General features: G+C 44.1%; 3 protein-coding genes across 3 annotated transcripts; 1 reads left to right on the plus strand and 2 right to left on the minus strand.

The window, feature by feature from the left end:
- Window positions 1-298: 298 nt before the first annotated feature.
- Window positions 299-6,826, minus strand: LRRC42 (leucine rich repeat containing 42). The gene is made up of 8 exons (XM_014870599.2): window positions 6,720-6,826; window positions 5,384-5,871; window positions 3,139-3,270; window positions 2,016-2,134; window positions 1,576-1,664; window positions 1,381-1,494; window positions 1,145-1,229; window positions 299-785 (listed from the first exon to the last, which is right to left on the minus strand). Exons 2-8 carry the CDS (start codon window positions 5,854-5,856, stop codon window positions 529-531), a joined length of 1,269 nt encoding a protein of 422 aa, XP_014726085.1. The 5' UTR covers window positions 5,857-5,871; window positions 6,720-6,826; the 3' UTR covers window positions 299-528.
- A 78-nt stretch (window positions 6,827-6,904) lies between these two features.
- IFT25 (intraflagellar transport 25) lies at window positions 6,905-9,285 on the plus strand. The gene is made up of 5 exons (XM_014870604.2): window positions 6,905-7,092; window positions 7,575-7,681; window positions 7,964-8,032; window positions 8,559-8,602; window positions 9,062-9,285. Exons 1-5 carry the CDS (start codon window positions 6,995-6,997, stop codon window positions 9,167-9,169), a joined length of 426 nt encoding a protein of 141 aa, XP_014726090.1. The 5' UTR covers window positions 6,905-6,994; the 3' UTR covers window positions 9,170-9,285.
- A 484-nt stretch (window positions 9,286-9,769) lies between these two features.
- On the minus strand, window positions 9,770-14,249 carry DIO1 (iodothyronine deiodinase 1). Its single transcript, XM_014870602.2, has 4 exons — window positions 13,843-14,249; window positions 12,179-12,322; window positions 10,909-11,108; window positions 9,770-10,427 (listed from the first exon to the last, which is right to left on the minus strand). Exons 1-4 carry the CDS (start codon window positions 14,171-14,173, stop codon window positions 10,338-10,340), a joined length of 765 nt encoding a protein of 254 aa, XP_014726088.1. The 5' UTR covers window positions 14,174-14,249; the 3' UTR covers window positions 9,770-10,337.
- Between the last annotated feature and the right edge of the window lie 418 nt (window positions 14,250-14,667).

Below are 14,667 nucleotides of genomic sequence, written 5' to 3' on the forward strand. Positions count from 1 at the left end.
TTGGGCTTCTGCAATAGCTGTTGGTGAAGTGTTGCTGCCTCTGCCTCCCTTCCCAGAGGTCTGTGCTTATCCTTTGTGCTCCCTCCCTCTGACACAGCCCCAGCAGCACAGCCTGGTGTTTTCAGGCTGAGGTTTCTGTTTTAGCAGCACTGTAAACATCCCATGGCACTTGACAAGCCCAGTGCAGCTTCATTTCAGATGAGCTGCAGTGATTTGTGTCCTGCTCCTGGAGAGGCAATAGAGGAACAGGGATAAGACCAGCTGTTTTAGTAAAAAATACCTTAATCAGAAGAGTTAGTTAAGGATGACAACAAAAACTTTATTTGAAAAAATTATTATGTATTGAAAATATACAGTAGCATTACCAACCTTCTTGTCTCTATCCCTCCCCCAGCACAGGTTACCCCACAGGCAATATCACAGCAACCAGATTTAACAGAACTTGTTTCCTTTGTCACACTCTCTCAATATGTCCAAATCCTGTCATCAGCAAGAGAACAACAAACAAAAGACCCACTTCTTTCTGACTCAGTAGGTATTTAACAAATCCCAGTCCTCCACAGTGAGGCACAGATGCTTCTGTTTGGAAGTCCTTTCTCTCTCTTGTTCAGCCAAAGCTCTTTTTTTATTGTTCTTTAATTCGTGGCTGCCTGCAACCTCCTTTTTCAAAGGTAAATGGCAATTTTGAATGTTTTCCTTATAAAACTGCAAGTTTCCAGATGCTTTAGTTTCTGGCTCCACCAGTGTGCATTTGACTACTTCCTCTATTCTGCGTGTCTTGCCATCTACAAGTAAATAAAATAAAGTTTAGATTTTGGGAAAAACAGAATTATGCTGTAAAATGCATAACTTTGTGGTACAAATTGTTTTGGCCAAGCCAACTTAGAAATGTGCAGAGGAAAAAAAAAAATATATATTTTGGACTCAGAATTTTGAGGAAAAGACTCAGTTGTTATATGCGCTGTACTTGAATTATCCAGCAGTCTAACAAATGAAAAAGCTCAAGTACATTGTGATGCAGTTACATAAAGGGCTGAAATTGCACACCTGAGATGCTATTTGTACTATATCCCCCAAAAATATGGAAATACTCCCTGTAGAAAAGAAAATAAATCAACTCTGTGCTGTCCGTGCAGTTACGTACAGAAGTGAAGAGCTGCTACTCTGGATCTCAAGTTGTCCTGGGGCTTCCTGGCCTCCATAACTGCCTGCTCCCACTGCAGAACTGTCTGAAAGAACAGATGAAGCAGTTAAAATGTGTCTTGTAAAATTTACAGAAATATAATTGAAACAACTCCATCCCTTGCTCTTTCCTATTCAGCAATTTTGTATTCGATAAGGTAAATGTTTAGAGAGTAAAATAGGTTTAACTCCCCTTACCTGTTCTGCCCATCCCTCTGTTTTGCAGTTACTGTGATCAAATTCTTTCAGAGGCACTTTCGAGTGAACCAGGCCTATCTGCATTTGGAGCCGCTTTATGACAGCATCAACATCCTGGGAAAAGGGAAATGATGCAGTCAGAGGGCAAGAACTTTTATTACACTTGTCCAATAAACTTTTTCTGATGATTTTTACCTTGAGACCTGTCCCAGAAATGTCCAAACAATTCAATTTCTTGAAAGAAAGAAGGTATCCAATTCCCACATCTGTGATTTTAGGGTTACCTGTAAGGCCAAGTAAATTACATTGCATGATGTGGACAAAGATGATCAAAATACCAAGGAAGTATTTGTTCCAAAAGCTAATGCTGGAACTGAATTTCCCCCTCTAACTATCAAAATACAAATATTTGCAAAGCCAACTCTCAAATTACTAAAAATACTGATTTAAGTACTAAATGCCTGAGATTTCAGGTCTGCTCTGTGCCTCCTGCGAGGTTGCTGGTGAAATCTGGGGTTGAGCACTTGGCTCATGGGAATCAACAAATTAATTGTATTCCTTCAGTGCTAAGGAGGATAAGTTCTTTATCAGAAAGGACAGAGGTTCTTTCTGTTATGAAAGCATGGAGCACTTACAGGACAAGTCCAGCACCAGCAGATTCTCAAGGCCCTTTTTCAGCACACGGACGGGCGCTGTCATCCTGCGCAGGCCGGCATCCGACAGGGAGTTGTCCTTCAGGAGAAGCCTTTTCACACTGGCAGGAGAGAGATAAACATGTACTTTATGGTCATTATTTCTGACAGTTTTGCAAAATGTCCTAAAGCTCTGTGTCAGAAGGGTCATCCTGTGCCAAACTCTACAGGCTCACTGTAAAAAGCAGTGTCAAAGGAGCTGGGTTAGCAGGACTAACAAATATCTTTATATTTCTCTGCTAGCTCAACAGAAGCACTACTTGAGCAGCTATTCCCACTGATCCTAGAGCCAAACATTTGCAAACAGAGACAATAAGCTTCTTTATACCCTGGAATTCCTTATACCAAGGCTGCCAAACTGAATGCACTCAAAACTAAGAAAAAATGCTTGGCAAAATGAGAGAGGGCAGATTCGGTAAGTGATACAGCATGGATTTTAATAAAATAATGAGGTATTATAACGGATTAGTAGAACTCAGGAAAAATCATCACACTAAAGTGCAGTCTTCAGAGTACTTTAAGACAAAACCTTGATGCAAAATGCACCAAAATATTACAGCAACATACTATCCTTAATTAGTAGTCATCCTACCTGTTGTTTCCAAAATTTTCTACTTGTCATTCTTTGTTAGAAAGACATTCTTTTACGATGTTAACTAACCAAATATTCAAGTTCTTGCTTGCAGAAATCTTCATCAAGAACACTAGCTTGGTTAAAAATTTGGCTGATAAAGTTCCCCCTTAAAAATAGGAAATGTAAAACTATTCCAAATCTTATAGATGCATTTTTTTTTTACCCAGACAATGAGAAGTATAAAAAGCTGATATAAAACATGAGAGAGTAAATTATTTTGCTTAGTTTTAGTACTTTTTATGATTCAGTACGTGCTTTGTGTACAATAAATTCTGTATTTTGTTTACCTCCAGAACAGGTTTTATGAGCAACCAAAATCTTCAGCCTTACACTCTGCAGCCTGTGAAACTTCCCTTTAAAGTCTCAGCCTGATTCTTTGAACTGCTAAGTGGTAGGAAAGAAAGTGTCAGTTTTAGCTCAAGAAATTGGTACCTAGACAGGGCCTCTTTGGTGAGGTGTTCCAGCAGCTCATGTTCATCTCCAAGTTTACAGCAGGAGAGATCCAAACACGTCAGCTCCCGGAAAGACTTAATTTCTTCAAGCTTTTCAGAGATAACCAGGTATCTGCAAAGCCAAAAAAAAAAAGAGAAAAAAGCCCTCAGTGCTCAGGCATGTGAGGAGGTGTCTACATCCCCAAGTGTCATAAGCACAGTGCACTCGTTTCTGCTAAGTACCAATGTGAAAATTGACAGAAATTACCCAGCTGCACTAAGTACCTCTTTATGTGCAGCTGGCACACAACATGTCTGAATTCCCAGTCTTAAATCACCATCATGGTTTTGATTTGATGCAAAATATTGGACTAACAAGACTTCAACTTGAAAACATTGCTATTAGGAGCTTCTTTACAGATTATTGCTGCATTATTTCAGAATAATGCAAAATATCCCAGTTTATCATAAGTCAGCTCACGAACTGCTCTTCCTCAGTGTCTACGAGGGGTATAGACAAACCCACATTCATCCAGGTTTAAAGTCCACCTCAAATGTGGATTTTAAACGAGACAGGATAGCTTGTAAGTGGCAAAATTTTACTTTTTATATATGTCAATAAAATACTTGACTAGGAGTAAAAGCCCAGGACTGGCCAGAGCTGTGGCTACACCCCTGGCAGCAGTTACTCAGTGGGTTTTTTTTTTTAGCTGTGCTGGTTCCCTGCTCTGATTCACTCAGCAGCCACGCAAACATCTGTGCTGGAGCTATTCAGTAGGAGGTTTAGAGATGGGAACAAACCACTGAAGAATGGCAGGCATGAGTATGCAGTAATGAGCACGTAGCCCTCAATACCTCCCCTGCAGTCACCTCTTGCTGTCCCTGTGGCAAGACAAGCTCCAAATTCACTGATCTCTCCTGAATTTACCTCGTATTCCCCATGGCAAGACACACCCTGAGGTCAGCATCTTCACTGCATAAACTGGGGGTGATTGTTAATTTGATCCCTCCAGGAACCCTCTTTGTTCATGCAAATAAGAGGACCTTAATATCCTCCCAGTGTAATTTTACCCATCAAACCACCCCTCACACCCTTTTCCTGTGCAATCTGGCTCTGCAAAAAGCAGAACATACAGTCAGAGCACAAGCCAGTTCTTGAGAGAGATTATTAACTCAGGGGGGTTCTGGAGAGAGTGGGCTCTTTTAGAAATAAAATTAATCAGAAAATGCCTTAATGCCTTACTTCCTGGATTTCAAAGACTTGATACTTAACTCAGCCTTCTGTAATGGCAAAAGATGCCAGAAGTAGCTTAATTTCCAAATTAAACCCATAAAATTATCTGCGCTAGAGATAAAAAGGGAGTAGGTTTAAAGGATAAAACAAAGGATAATTGACTTTTACTCAAACATTCCTACTGTGCTCAGAACACCCTTGGCACTTCAGATGAATATGCCAGTACTTTGATTTTAAACTGGATAAACCATCCCTTTTTCAAGTGTAGAGATGGAAGAGACGGGTTCTATTACTGGGAAAGACTTCAGTAGGAGCAAGGCTTTAAAAACATAATCCGGTTTTAAACTTGGCAAGACTCTTTCAGTGAAAGATGTGGGCATTGAGAAGATGGAAAAACTAGTGCTGGACTGTAATCAGGGCCTTGTTAAAGTACATTCACTATGGGAGTGGCAACAACAATAAATTAAGGTAAAACCTGACTGATTTCAAATCCTGCAACTTACCCACAAGTCTCTATCTTCTTCTGAGCCCCCAAAATGAGATGTGACAGCAAGCTCATAGTTAGTAAACCTGAACAATTTGCAAGGGTGTATTTTATCTGTACAGTCAGCTAAGCGTGTCAAAAAGCTTTTAAACAGCAATTACAGAAACATCCCATGAAATGCCTGAGAAGGCACTAAGCACATGGATTTCCACAGAAGTGCTGATTATTATCGTTAAAAAATAGCTGCAGGTTTAATCCTCCAAATAAGATCCATGTTGGTTAAAACAGATGTAGTCTGTTACCTCTATTAATGATTTGTATCTTAAAATGAAACCTGCAGCTGCACTTGTAGGAAAGGGATGGGACAAAAGGCAGCAAGCACAAGAATTAGGTAGGGCTCAGGGCATTTCACTAAAATTAGGTGGTGTTATAAGCCCAAAATGTGTTTTTATTTAATTTAGGGGAAGCTTGAAGTGTGCTAGCAGAAAGCCCTAGCAGATGACAAGACTTGTTAGGGGACACACTTACCTGTTCCGCAAGCACAGTGAGCACAGCACCAAACTGCCATAGGCTTCAGTGAACTTCTGCAGAGCTCTCAGTCCTGTCACTGGCTCTGTGAACTTTTGTCTTGCTTCTGCTGCTGAAAAGAGCTTTTCAGCAATCTGCTCTGGGAAACCAACCAACGAGTCAATGTGATCAACATTGTCAGAAATGTAACCTAGCACTAGGCTGAAGAGGGACTTGGCCGAGTAGCGGAGGTTCCCCTCCTTAGTGTACGTGAAGATGAAATGATCAGTCCTCTGCCTCCTTGCCCTATCATCCTCCCTGTTCATGCAAAGCTCCACTGAAAAACTTCTGGAAAACAAACTAAAAGGTCTTGCTTTGGGAATGACATTCTGTACGCCGCCTGCACCCCGATTTACCACGTGCAGCTTCCCATTTTCACGCACGTATATTGGCCCAGTATCCAAATGGCTTTCTGAGTGGAGACAGTACGACATTCCCCTCGACCAGCTCTGCAAAAACAAATCACAGACAGGTGAAGAACAGCCACAGAGGAAAACATGACCCAGGGAAGCCCCCAATGCTGGCAGCTCCCCTTAGAGCCCTGAGCATGGCCACGTAGCCCTGCGGTGCAAGGAGGGCAGGCTGTGAGGAGCAGGGCTGTGAGCTGCCTGCCACCAAACCACGCAGCCCTTCCGAGTAGGAACCAGACCCCACTCGGGTCTGGCTGAGAGCCCCGGGATGGAGATAGGGGCAGCGGGAGAGGGGCTGGGGTTGAGTGGGAAGTGCCCCCACAACCAGGCCTGGCTCTGCTGCAGGCAGGAGAAGGAGAAGGAGGAGGAAGAGGAGGGCACATGTCTGACTGCAGCTGGGCAATGGAGCCTGCTGGAACCTCCCTCCCTGGGAGGGTGGGCATCTCCCGGTGCCCCTTCCCCCGCCGGTGCCGGGTTCGTGAGCAGGGGCAGGAGAGCTCAGGGCTGCCATGGCGAGGGGCAGGGCAGGGACAGGATCCCAGGATCCCCTCAGCTCCTGCCCTGCGGGCCTGGGGATCGGGTTCTGCGGGGCGAGAGGAGGTCGGGCCCTGCCCGAGGGGGGCCGGGGGTACCGAAGGGCTGAGGACGCGAAGGGATCGCATCCAACCCAGATCGGGGTCAGGAGCTCCGCTGGGAAGGGTCCATGAAGGGGCCAGGTTGTGCCCGAGGGTGAGAGCGCCGTGAGCGGGCACAGCCCCGAAGGGGCGCCAGGGGCAGGGGGCACAGGGGCAGGGGTACAAGGGCAGGGGGCGCAGGGGGAAGGGTCCCCGGCCGCGCAGGGAGCCCACAACCCCGCTCATTCCCCGATCCCCCCGGCTCCCACCTACCTGCCCCGGGAGGGGCCGCGCCGTCAGCCGGGCCGGGGCTCGGCGCTCCCGCCGCCCGTCCCGCAGCGCCCGCGGGCGGCGGGCGGAGCCGCGCGGGGGGCGGGCGGCGGGCGGGGCGGAACGGAACGGAGCGGGGCACGGCGGGAGCGGCGGGTCCCGCCCGGTTTGCCCCGCCCTGCCAGGGACGATCCCGGCTTCCCGCAGCTCCGGCACCGGCAGCGGCCGTGGGGGGGAGCTGCCGGCGTTGCCCGGGAGAGGCAGCCTCGCCGCTAGTGATGAGAGCCGCCGACTGGTGCCGGAGCTCGGCGGGGGCCGCCCTGATCCTGGCCACGTCCAGCGATGCTGAGCACCCCGCCGAGAACGTGGCGGATGGGTGAGGGTCGGGCGCGGGCGGTGGGAGCGGCTCCTCCCGCTCGGAGCCCGCCGGGGCCGGCCCGGGCTCGGCCCCTCGCCCTCACGCCGGAGTCGCCTCAGGGTGGGAGTGCTCAGCGCCCACTGCCATGGCGCGGTGCCGTGAGGGGCCGCCCGGCCACAGAGCCTGCTCGGCGAGCTGTAAATGCCTCCAGAGAGCTGCCCTGTCGCTGTACAGGGCACTGCTGAAAATACCCCAAATAAAAATGCTTCCCCCGTCCTTTCCCCCCTCTTTCCCCTCCTCGTTTTCGTCCCTCTCCTTCCCTTCCTCACCATCCCCCTGTTTTTCCACCCCTCTTCTTTCCCCGTCCGCTTTCCCCCTTCCTTTCCCCTCCACATATTTTTCACGTATTCATATTCACATAATTTTCTGTGACAAATTTCATTCCAGATGTTTATAGATGGAAAGCTGCAATTGAGGGTTTTGTCCTGTTCTCTCTGCAGAAGTTCCAAAACATTTTGGACGACGACAGGCATGTTCCCACAGGAATTGATAATTGGTTTTCCCAAACGTGTAAAAATCAGCAAAGTCGCCATCCAGTGTTATTTGGGTAAGGCTTTGTGTCTTGCAGTAGGTAATATGTTCTACATTAAAATGTGTGTCTGTGCCTTAATGAAAGTTCCCACACTAGTGTCAGTATGTAGTCACTTTTAACTGATTCATTTTCACAAAGTAATCATCCTTCATATCCACAATCTCCATAACTTAGGGGAAAAAATAAATTAGTTAATGCTCTGAAAGTGCTTTGTTGGTTGTAAAGTGATGGAATAAATACCAGTATCAATAAAGAATCAGAACTTGTGTTGATATTTCAAATTTATGTATCTTTTAGTGCGGACCTTAAGGATTGAAAGAAGCACATCTAAAGACCCTGTGGGTTTTCAACAGTGCGTTGAAAAAGGTTAGACTGAATTTGTGGGGTTTTGTGGGAACAGTGCTGTTCTTTTGCAGTGAATCACTGTAACCCCTCATCTATTTGTTGAGTAAAGTGTGGCCTGGTGATTATTTTATTAGACATTAGTGTAATAGTCACGTTTAAGTGAATTTTGTTAACACTGCTGGTTTCTGCAGCAGTTTGGAGAGTAAAATGCTGTATAAGGGCTAAAAGCACTACTTGTGCACTTTATGTTCCAAAAACTAAAAACAGGCTTACATAGTATAATAGAATGCCATTTCCTGCATTGTTTGGTTTGAGGATTGGCTTTTTTTAGTGCCATTTGGGTGACCTTTTACAACACTGTAATGAGTGGGACACTGGGATATTGCAAAAACGTATTCTCTTAAATCACCTGCAAAAATAAAAAAGAACAATGTCTATGTGCAGTGTAAATTCATAGTCCTTAAACTCACTTGAACTCTGAGTCCAGTGAAAACTTCACAGCACTGCACATTATTCTTCCTTATTTACCTTAAAATTTGTTTTCTAGATTTGCAGCACAGAGAAGGACAGCTCCAAATGGAAGAATTTCCAGTGAGTATTTACAGTGTGCATCAGTAGTGGTTCATGAAATGGGTTGTCTGGACTAAGTAGGGAGAAACCATAAAAAACCCAAACGTCTTTATTTACAATTATTGCTCAGTTGGTGTTAAAGAGAGGAATTTGTAGATTGTGGTGTGAAATTGCACTTCCCAGCTGCTCCTCTGTAGATTATGCTATGAAATTGCACCTGCCTAGTGCTCCTAACGAGGTGCAAGGGCCCTTTCCAGAAGTGTGGCAATCTTCCCTCCTTCAGTTGTTGCCTTTAAGGCTGCAGAATCCAGGAGGTGATGGGACTTTTTGAGTTGCAGGTCGAAGAACTTAATTTATGTGCAATTCAAAAACAGACACTGAAATATTCTGATCCTTGTGTTTAAGAACCTTCTGCAAATATGGTTTGGTAGTTTTGTTACCTCAGAGAATGCAATAACATGATTTTTATTCCTTCTGCAGCTTCCTGAGTTTGAAGCCACTTACTTGCGTTTCATCATCAAATCTGCCTTTGATCATTTTGTGTCAGTGCACCGGGTGATGGCAGAGGGCACAGCAGAGCACACTTGAGCCCAGCTTAAATTTGGGCCTCCATTTCATTTTTTATAAGGAAGCTACACTTTGATAGCTGCGCTGCAGAGAATGTTTATTATTAGAACCTTGTATTAAAGTGATTTTTGAAGGTCTGGATGTGGTATGTATTCTCTGCTGGTTTAATGTATGGAATAGAATAGGAGGCTACAGAATGATTTAGGTTGGAAAAGACTTCTAAGATTATCAAGTCCAACCACAACACAGTGCTGTTATTAATTGTAGTAACAGCTTTCTCATTTTGTAACCTAAACTGTAAGCCCTGAACACCTGAGCATAACTGAGTCCATGTAAGGTAGTATGTTTATATCAGGCTTACATAATACATGAATTAAAACTCAATTTCCTGTAAAATGTTTCCCCTGCACTCTGAGTTAAATATAAAAAAAACCTATGAGCTACTCAAGTGGGATGTATTACTTCCTACTGTCAAACAAGTCCTTCAAAAGTCCTTAAATTAGTAACTTTCTGATCAGCTCAAACTCAGAGATTATTAGAATGAATACAAATGTCTGCTAATGCTTAGAAGTACCCCAGGGGAGAGAGGCAGGGCAGGAAGGGAAATAATCCAAACCAAAATTAAGTGCCTTGATAGACTTTTAATAATTGTAGATCAATCCCTTGTTTCTATGAATATTTTCTAGAATCAGGTCACAGCTGCCAGTGCTTTATGCTGGGACCATCATAACAAATACTCATGGAAACAGATGTTGATAGAGATTGTCTTGCTCAGAAGCCTTCTGAAGTCAGTGAAAGGGAATATTTTATATATACAAGTGCAATGTGTATAGTAATGGGAAATCAGTTGCTTTGCATGCTAGTGGACTTGTGCAAACGTCACCACCCTGAAGTTTATCCTGCAGAATATTCCTTACAAGTGTAAATGTTGATATCCAGAGCTCAGTGGACCCAGCTCTCACACTGCTGCACGTGGTATAAGAGTAGTAAGTTACTACAAAACAGAAGTTGGTGTTGTAGGGATGACACCTGAAAGCTTCTAGACCAACATAATGAACCTCATTCCAGATGCTCCTTACATGCACATACAACATTGTTCTTTTCTTGTCTCTATGGCTGTTTTTAATTTTTTTTTCTTAGACTTAGGTCTGTGACAAATTATTTTTTAACTTCTTTATCCAAATAGTTTTTACTTTGAAATCCTCTTCTTTTTCTGTTCCAGTTTTTCCAGGATGGCACGTATTTCTTGGGGGTGGTAATTCCAAGGCCCCACTCCTCCCTGCAAAGGCAATAAAATGACACAGTGATGCTCAGGCCTGACAGATCAGAAATCCTTCAGGGCACAGCAGCTGCAGCAGAACTGTGGGCAGGTGTGCCTTGGGCTCCCTTTCCACTGGAGCCATCCAGTGGGATATGCTATGCACTGGTTACACCCTGCTGTGTCACTGGGACAGAGCCAATGGCTGGATCCTGGAGGTGGGAAATGTTCCTGGATCTCACAGCTTAGATGTACCTCGGGTTACTAGTGAGCCAAAAGACAAATATTTGAGCAAGACTGAGATGTACATCAAATATGTACATTATAAAGGCCCAGACTGGTTTTGCTGCATGTTCATTTCTCTGCACATTTACAGTGCATTGTGAAATGTTTAGCTCTCAAACAGAATTAAATACTGACTGTTAAATGTAAAGCAGTCTGAAGTTATCTTGAAATTTAAAAATCTCTGTATACTGTGCTCATTGCTACTGATGCTTTTTACCTTGTAGATGACCTTCCCTCCTTGAAGCAGGTAGAGTCGTTCTGGCAGTGCAGCGTATTTTGAACTGCTCAGGTTTTCCATAGTGTCTAAAACCACTGGACATAGAGGATGATTTTTCTGAAGAAATTGTGCTGCAATTTTTCGATCTTCAATGCTTCTGTGATTTTTAATAATGACATTGTTTTTAAAAGCCCATCCGTCTAAAACAAATGAGGAAGGGATTTAGCAATGAAGGTTTTGAATGGGTGCAAGGGTGGACATGTACTGTGTGTCATATCCCAAAACTAGGTTAAAAGAATTTTGCAGTTTGTTTCCTAACATCAAAGCCTGCCATGAAATGAAAGCTTCCCTCAAACTATGGCAGCACTAGAGCTTTCCAATAGGTGGTCCTATTTTTTTCCCTCTTAATTTCATCAAACCGTATTTCCCTCTTGCCCTGGATTCAGCAATATTTGATGGATTTTAGCTGAAAGTTTCCCACATAAATCAACCCTAGAAAGACACCAGGTGGAGACCATGTATTCTATTTGGGTAAGGTTTGTCAGTGCTGTTCATTCTGCTTGATTGTACTCATTAAGCCTATAAACCAAAATTACAGGTCTGTGAGAAGCGAAATGTGAGCCAGGACACACCTCTGTTGTTCAGAACTATGCAAACAAATATTTGCACACAACTCCCAGTAAAGTAGAAACTAGTAAAAGGGTTTGATGACTTAGTCATTTTCTGATTCTCAGTTGCTGAAAATGACATATTGCTAGAAAACTATAAGGTTTCAGAAAAACTTTTAATCCTGGGATAAAACCAGTGCCAACGTGTTGCTTAGAATCCAGTGTAGATAAACTGGTGTGGTTTGTTTGCTTGCTAAATTTTTCAAATTGGAGTCTGCATCCTGTTCTTGGAAAATGTTAAAAACTAATTATTTTTTTTCTGTTAACGCATAACACATAGCATATTGTACACTTAACTTTTGTTCTATGCAATGTCTTTTCTTCCTCCTTTCCAAAAGGAGCTGTACTAACATTGAGAAGCAATTTTTAAAAAGATACAACTATGTCCTTCACATCAGTAATTCAGTGCAAAGTTAGAAGTGTAAGTAGAATCTAAGGAGAATTAGGGACACAAACTGCTGCCTGGATGTGGTGTTGCCACTTGATTTGAAGATTTTTCTCCTGTTTGGAGCCCCCTCCTTTGCTAGCACACTTTTTTTTCCCCTAAAGGAAGTGATGCATTTGCAGCTGTGGTTGGCATCACTGTGGTGTTTGTACTGTACCTACTGCGTGAGCTTCCTCAATGTAGATTATAAGGAAATCTGCTATTGAGCTAAAATCTTTGATGAGCTTGTTGAACTCATCAAATTTTAGCATAAATGAAGGTCAGGTGCAACTTCCAAAATTCAGGATTAAAGGTCGGTTATCTGGGAGAAAAAAAAAAGAAATGTGGTTAATGGAAGAGAGGAAGGACAGAATTAAATACACTGAACTGAGCCTCTGGTGCAGAGATTCCTGGACAACACTTAAGTCACTTCATAAACTTCTCCTAGGTCAGTAAAATCAGCAGCAGAACCTCTGCATCTCTGCAAAGCAAGCATGAAGGTGTTTTTCCTAGCCTGGCTCTAATCTGTGCTGCATCCAGCAAGGATTTTACCTGAGGGACCCGTGCCCAGTACAGGCAGGAGGCACTCTGCAGTCACACAGCTTCTCTTTTCCTCATCACAAGACCCAATCTGCAAGTTACCAACGTTTTTGGGATAGGGAACTGATCCAAAATGGGCATCTCAGCCTCCCTGAGTTCCTTAGTATGGCGCAACTTCCAAAATACTAAACATGGCCTTCTGCAAGGTTATTCAGGGACAGAGGTTCAGCGGTGGGCATTGAGGACAGAGTCCCAGTGCCTTTTCATGTCCAGACTTTTTTTAGATGTGTCAGTTCCAGCTGAGCTGAGGGGAAACTGCAGATTTTTTAGTCATGCATCACAGGCTTTCATGCTTTCAATGTATTTCTGCAATTTCCTGTCCAAACAGAACTCTGGTTATATATTATTATTAAATTAACCTTACACTGGCAAAAGTATTTGCAGTTGCTTACAAATTAACACAGTATTGTGTTGATGTTGGCATCTGTTTGCAAGGCCTTGATTTAAGAGAGCTTGCAGGATTTTTAAGCACCTCTTTTAGTCTGGTTATGCTAAATGCCAAGAAATTTGTTCAAGATCTTTCTGGCATGGCTTAATTTAAAAGCTGCTGCTGACATAGATCCACATCCTAAAGAATTAAATAACAGTGGTACCTTCCTGTAGATACTGTGTATCTCTTCAAATTTGCAGCCCATTTTCTACATAAATATCTATATATAATTAGGAATGCAGAGTGAGAGATGAAGGTAATCCCTCCCGTGGGGATGGAGGCTGCAGCTTAATGATTAATTCCACGTTCTGCCGAGATCTCAGTGGGAGGCAGCGGGCAAAGTACAAAGCAGCTACATCTGCTTTATTCCCAGCCACTTTGGATCTGGAAAAACCCACCGTGTGCTTTCTAGGCTTTAGGCTAGCTAAGGGAGCTGGTGTGGAATTTTCTGTATGGACAGGGAACGACAGCTAACACTCAGAATTTGTTGCACACGGTTCAGTTCTGCACCTTCTCTCCCTAAAACAAATTTATTACTTTGGCTTTCAGCAAGAAGTGTTTCCAGGCAGAGCCAGCTCTTGCAAAGTTTAGTGGTGTGAAGGGATAGCACAGACAGGATGATAAATACAGGTTTTTATTTTTAAATCAAGAAGCAGCTGGAGTAAATGTGCTGCATCTTCTCCAGCAGGTGAGTACTGGTGCTCTGCACATGATGCACTCAGGTGCCAGCTGCCTGTCCCTGTTCCCTCAGCAGCATCTCCTCATTTATGCTGTCAGCAAACCCAGCCCAGCTACATGGCTCAATTACTGACCTTCCATGAAATCCAGGAGGTGACAAACTTCCCCATCGAGGGTCACCACCGGCGTGTTGGGAGCAGGGTGTCCCTCGTAGGCTTCATCCTCCAGCCTCTTCCACTTCACCTTCAGCACAAACTGCAAATACTTGAAGCTGAAAAAAGTTGGGCCCCAGTTTTCGTAGCTGAACTTTGGATTCTGGTTCATTCTGCTCTTTTCTCCCATCTTTAGGATGTGCCTTTTCATGGCGTTGGGGAACAGTATCATCAGTGTTTTGCCAACAACAACGGACAGAGTAACCTGCAGAAGAATCAGGATTTTCTGTAGGAATACCCTGATGCCCAGCATTGTGGTGGAGAGGTCTGGCTGCTTGGATGGGAGCACAGTGTGAGACAGGGGCAAAGGTAGAGTGTGAGGGGGAGGGAAAAGGTTCACGTGTTAGGTTGAGTTTCTGCTTTGCCTTGCACACTGTCCTCTCCCTGCACTTCAGCTCCTGTGTGAGCAAGGATCCTGTCAGCTGTGCTCCCTCCAGCTGCACCAAAGGCATCAAGTGCATCCAGGGTGGGTGTGTGGTGCTCACTGCAGAGCTGTGAGGCTTATCAACAAATGTGGTCTGTGTTTTACAAATGAGGGGAGCTGGATCAGGGTGTTCTCCCTGAATCCCAGAGTAAAGACTGAGGTGCTGGTGCTTGGAGCCTTGGGGTAGTGCAGATGCGGTGCAGACAGTGCCCTGTTCCTCCTGCTCTGGGGCTCTGCTGCACTCTAGGGTTTGGCATTTTGGGGCTGAAGGATTTAAAAAAAAAAAAATATATATATATATAAATGTATACTCCAGTATATAT

Source organism: Sturnus vulgaris, chromosome 9 (assembly GCF_052056855.1).
Source record: "Sturnus vulgaris isolate bStuVul1 chromosome 9, bStuVul1.hap1, whole genome shotgun sequence".
Classification (NCBI taxonomy): domain Eukaryota; kingdom Metazoa; phylum Chordata; class Aves; order Passeriformes; family Sturnidae; genus Sturnus; species Sturnus vulgaris.

Bases quoted from the DNA above. Each gene is read 5' to 3' on its own strand.
- LRRC42 (XM_014870599.2), bottom strand. From the start codon at position 5,856: ATGTCGTACTGTCTCCACTCAGAAAGCCATTTGGATACTGGGCCAATA. The intron at 1,665-2,015 runs GTAAGTGCTCCA...TTGGCCTTACAG, and splicing joins GCTGGTGCTGGACTTGTCCT to GTAACCCTAAAATCACAGAT. The intron at 1,230-1,380 runs GTAAGGGGAGTT...CTGTTCTTTCAG, and splicing joins CAGAGGGATGGGCAGAACAG to ACAGTTCTGCAGTGGGAGCA.
- IFT25 (XM_014870604.2), top strand. From the start codon at position 6,995: ATGAGAGCCGCCGACTGGTGCCGGAGCTCGGCGGGGGCCGCCCTGATC. The intron at 8,033-8,558 runs GTTAGACTGAAT...TTTGTTTTCTAG, and splicing joins TCAACAGTGCGTTGAAAAAG to ATTTGCAGCACAGAGAAGGA. The intron at 8,603-9,061 runs GTGAGTATTTAC...TTCCTTCTGCAG, and splicing joins TCCAAATGGAAGAATTTCCA to CTTCCTGAGTTTGAAGCCAC.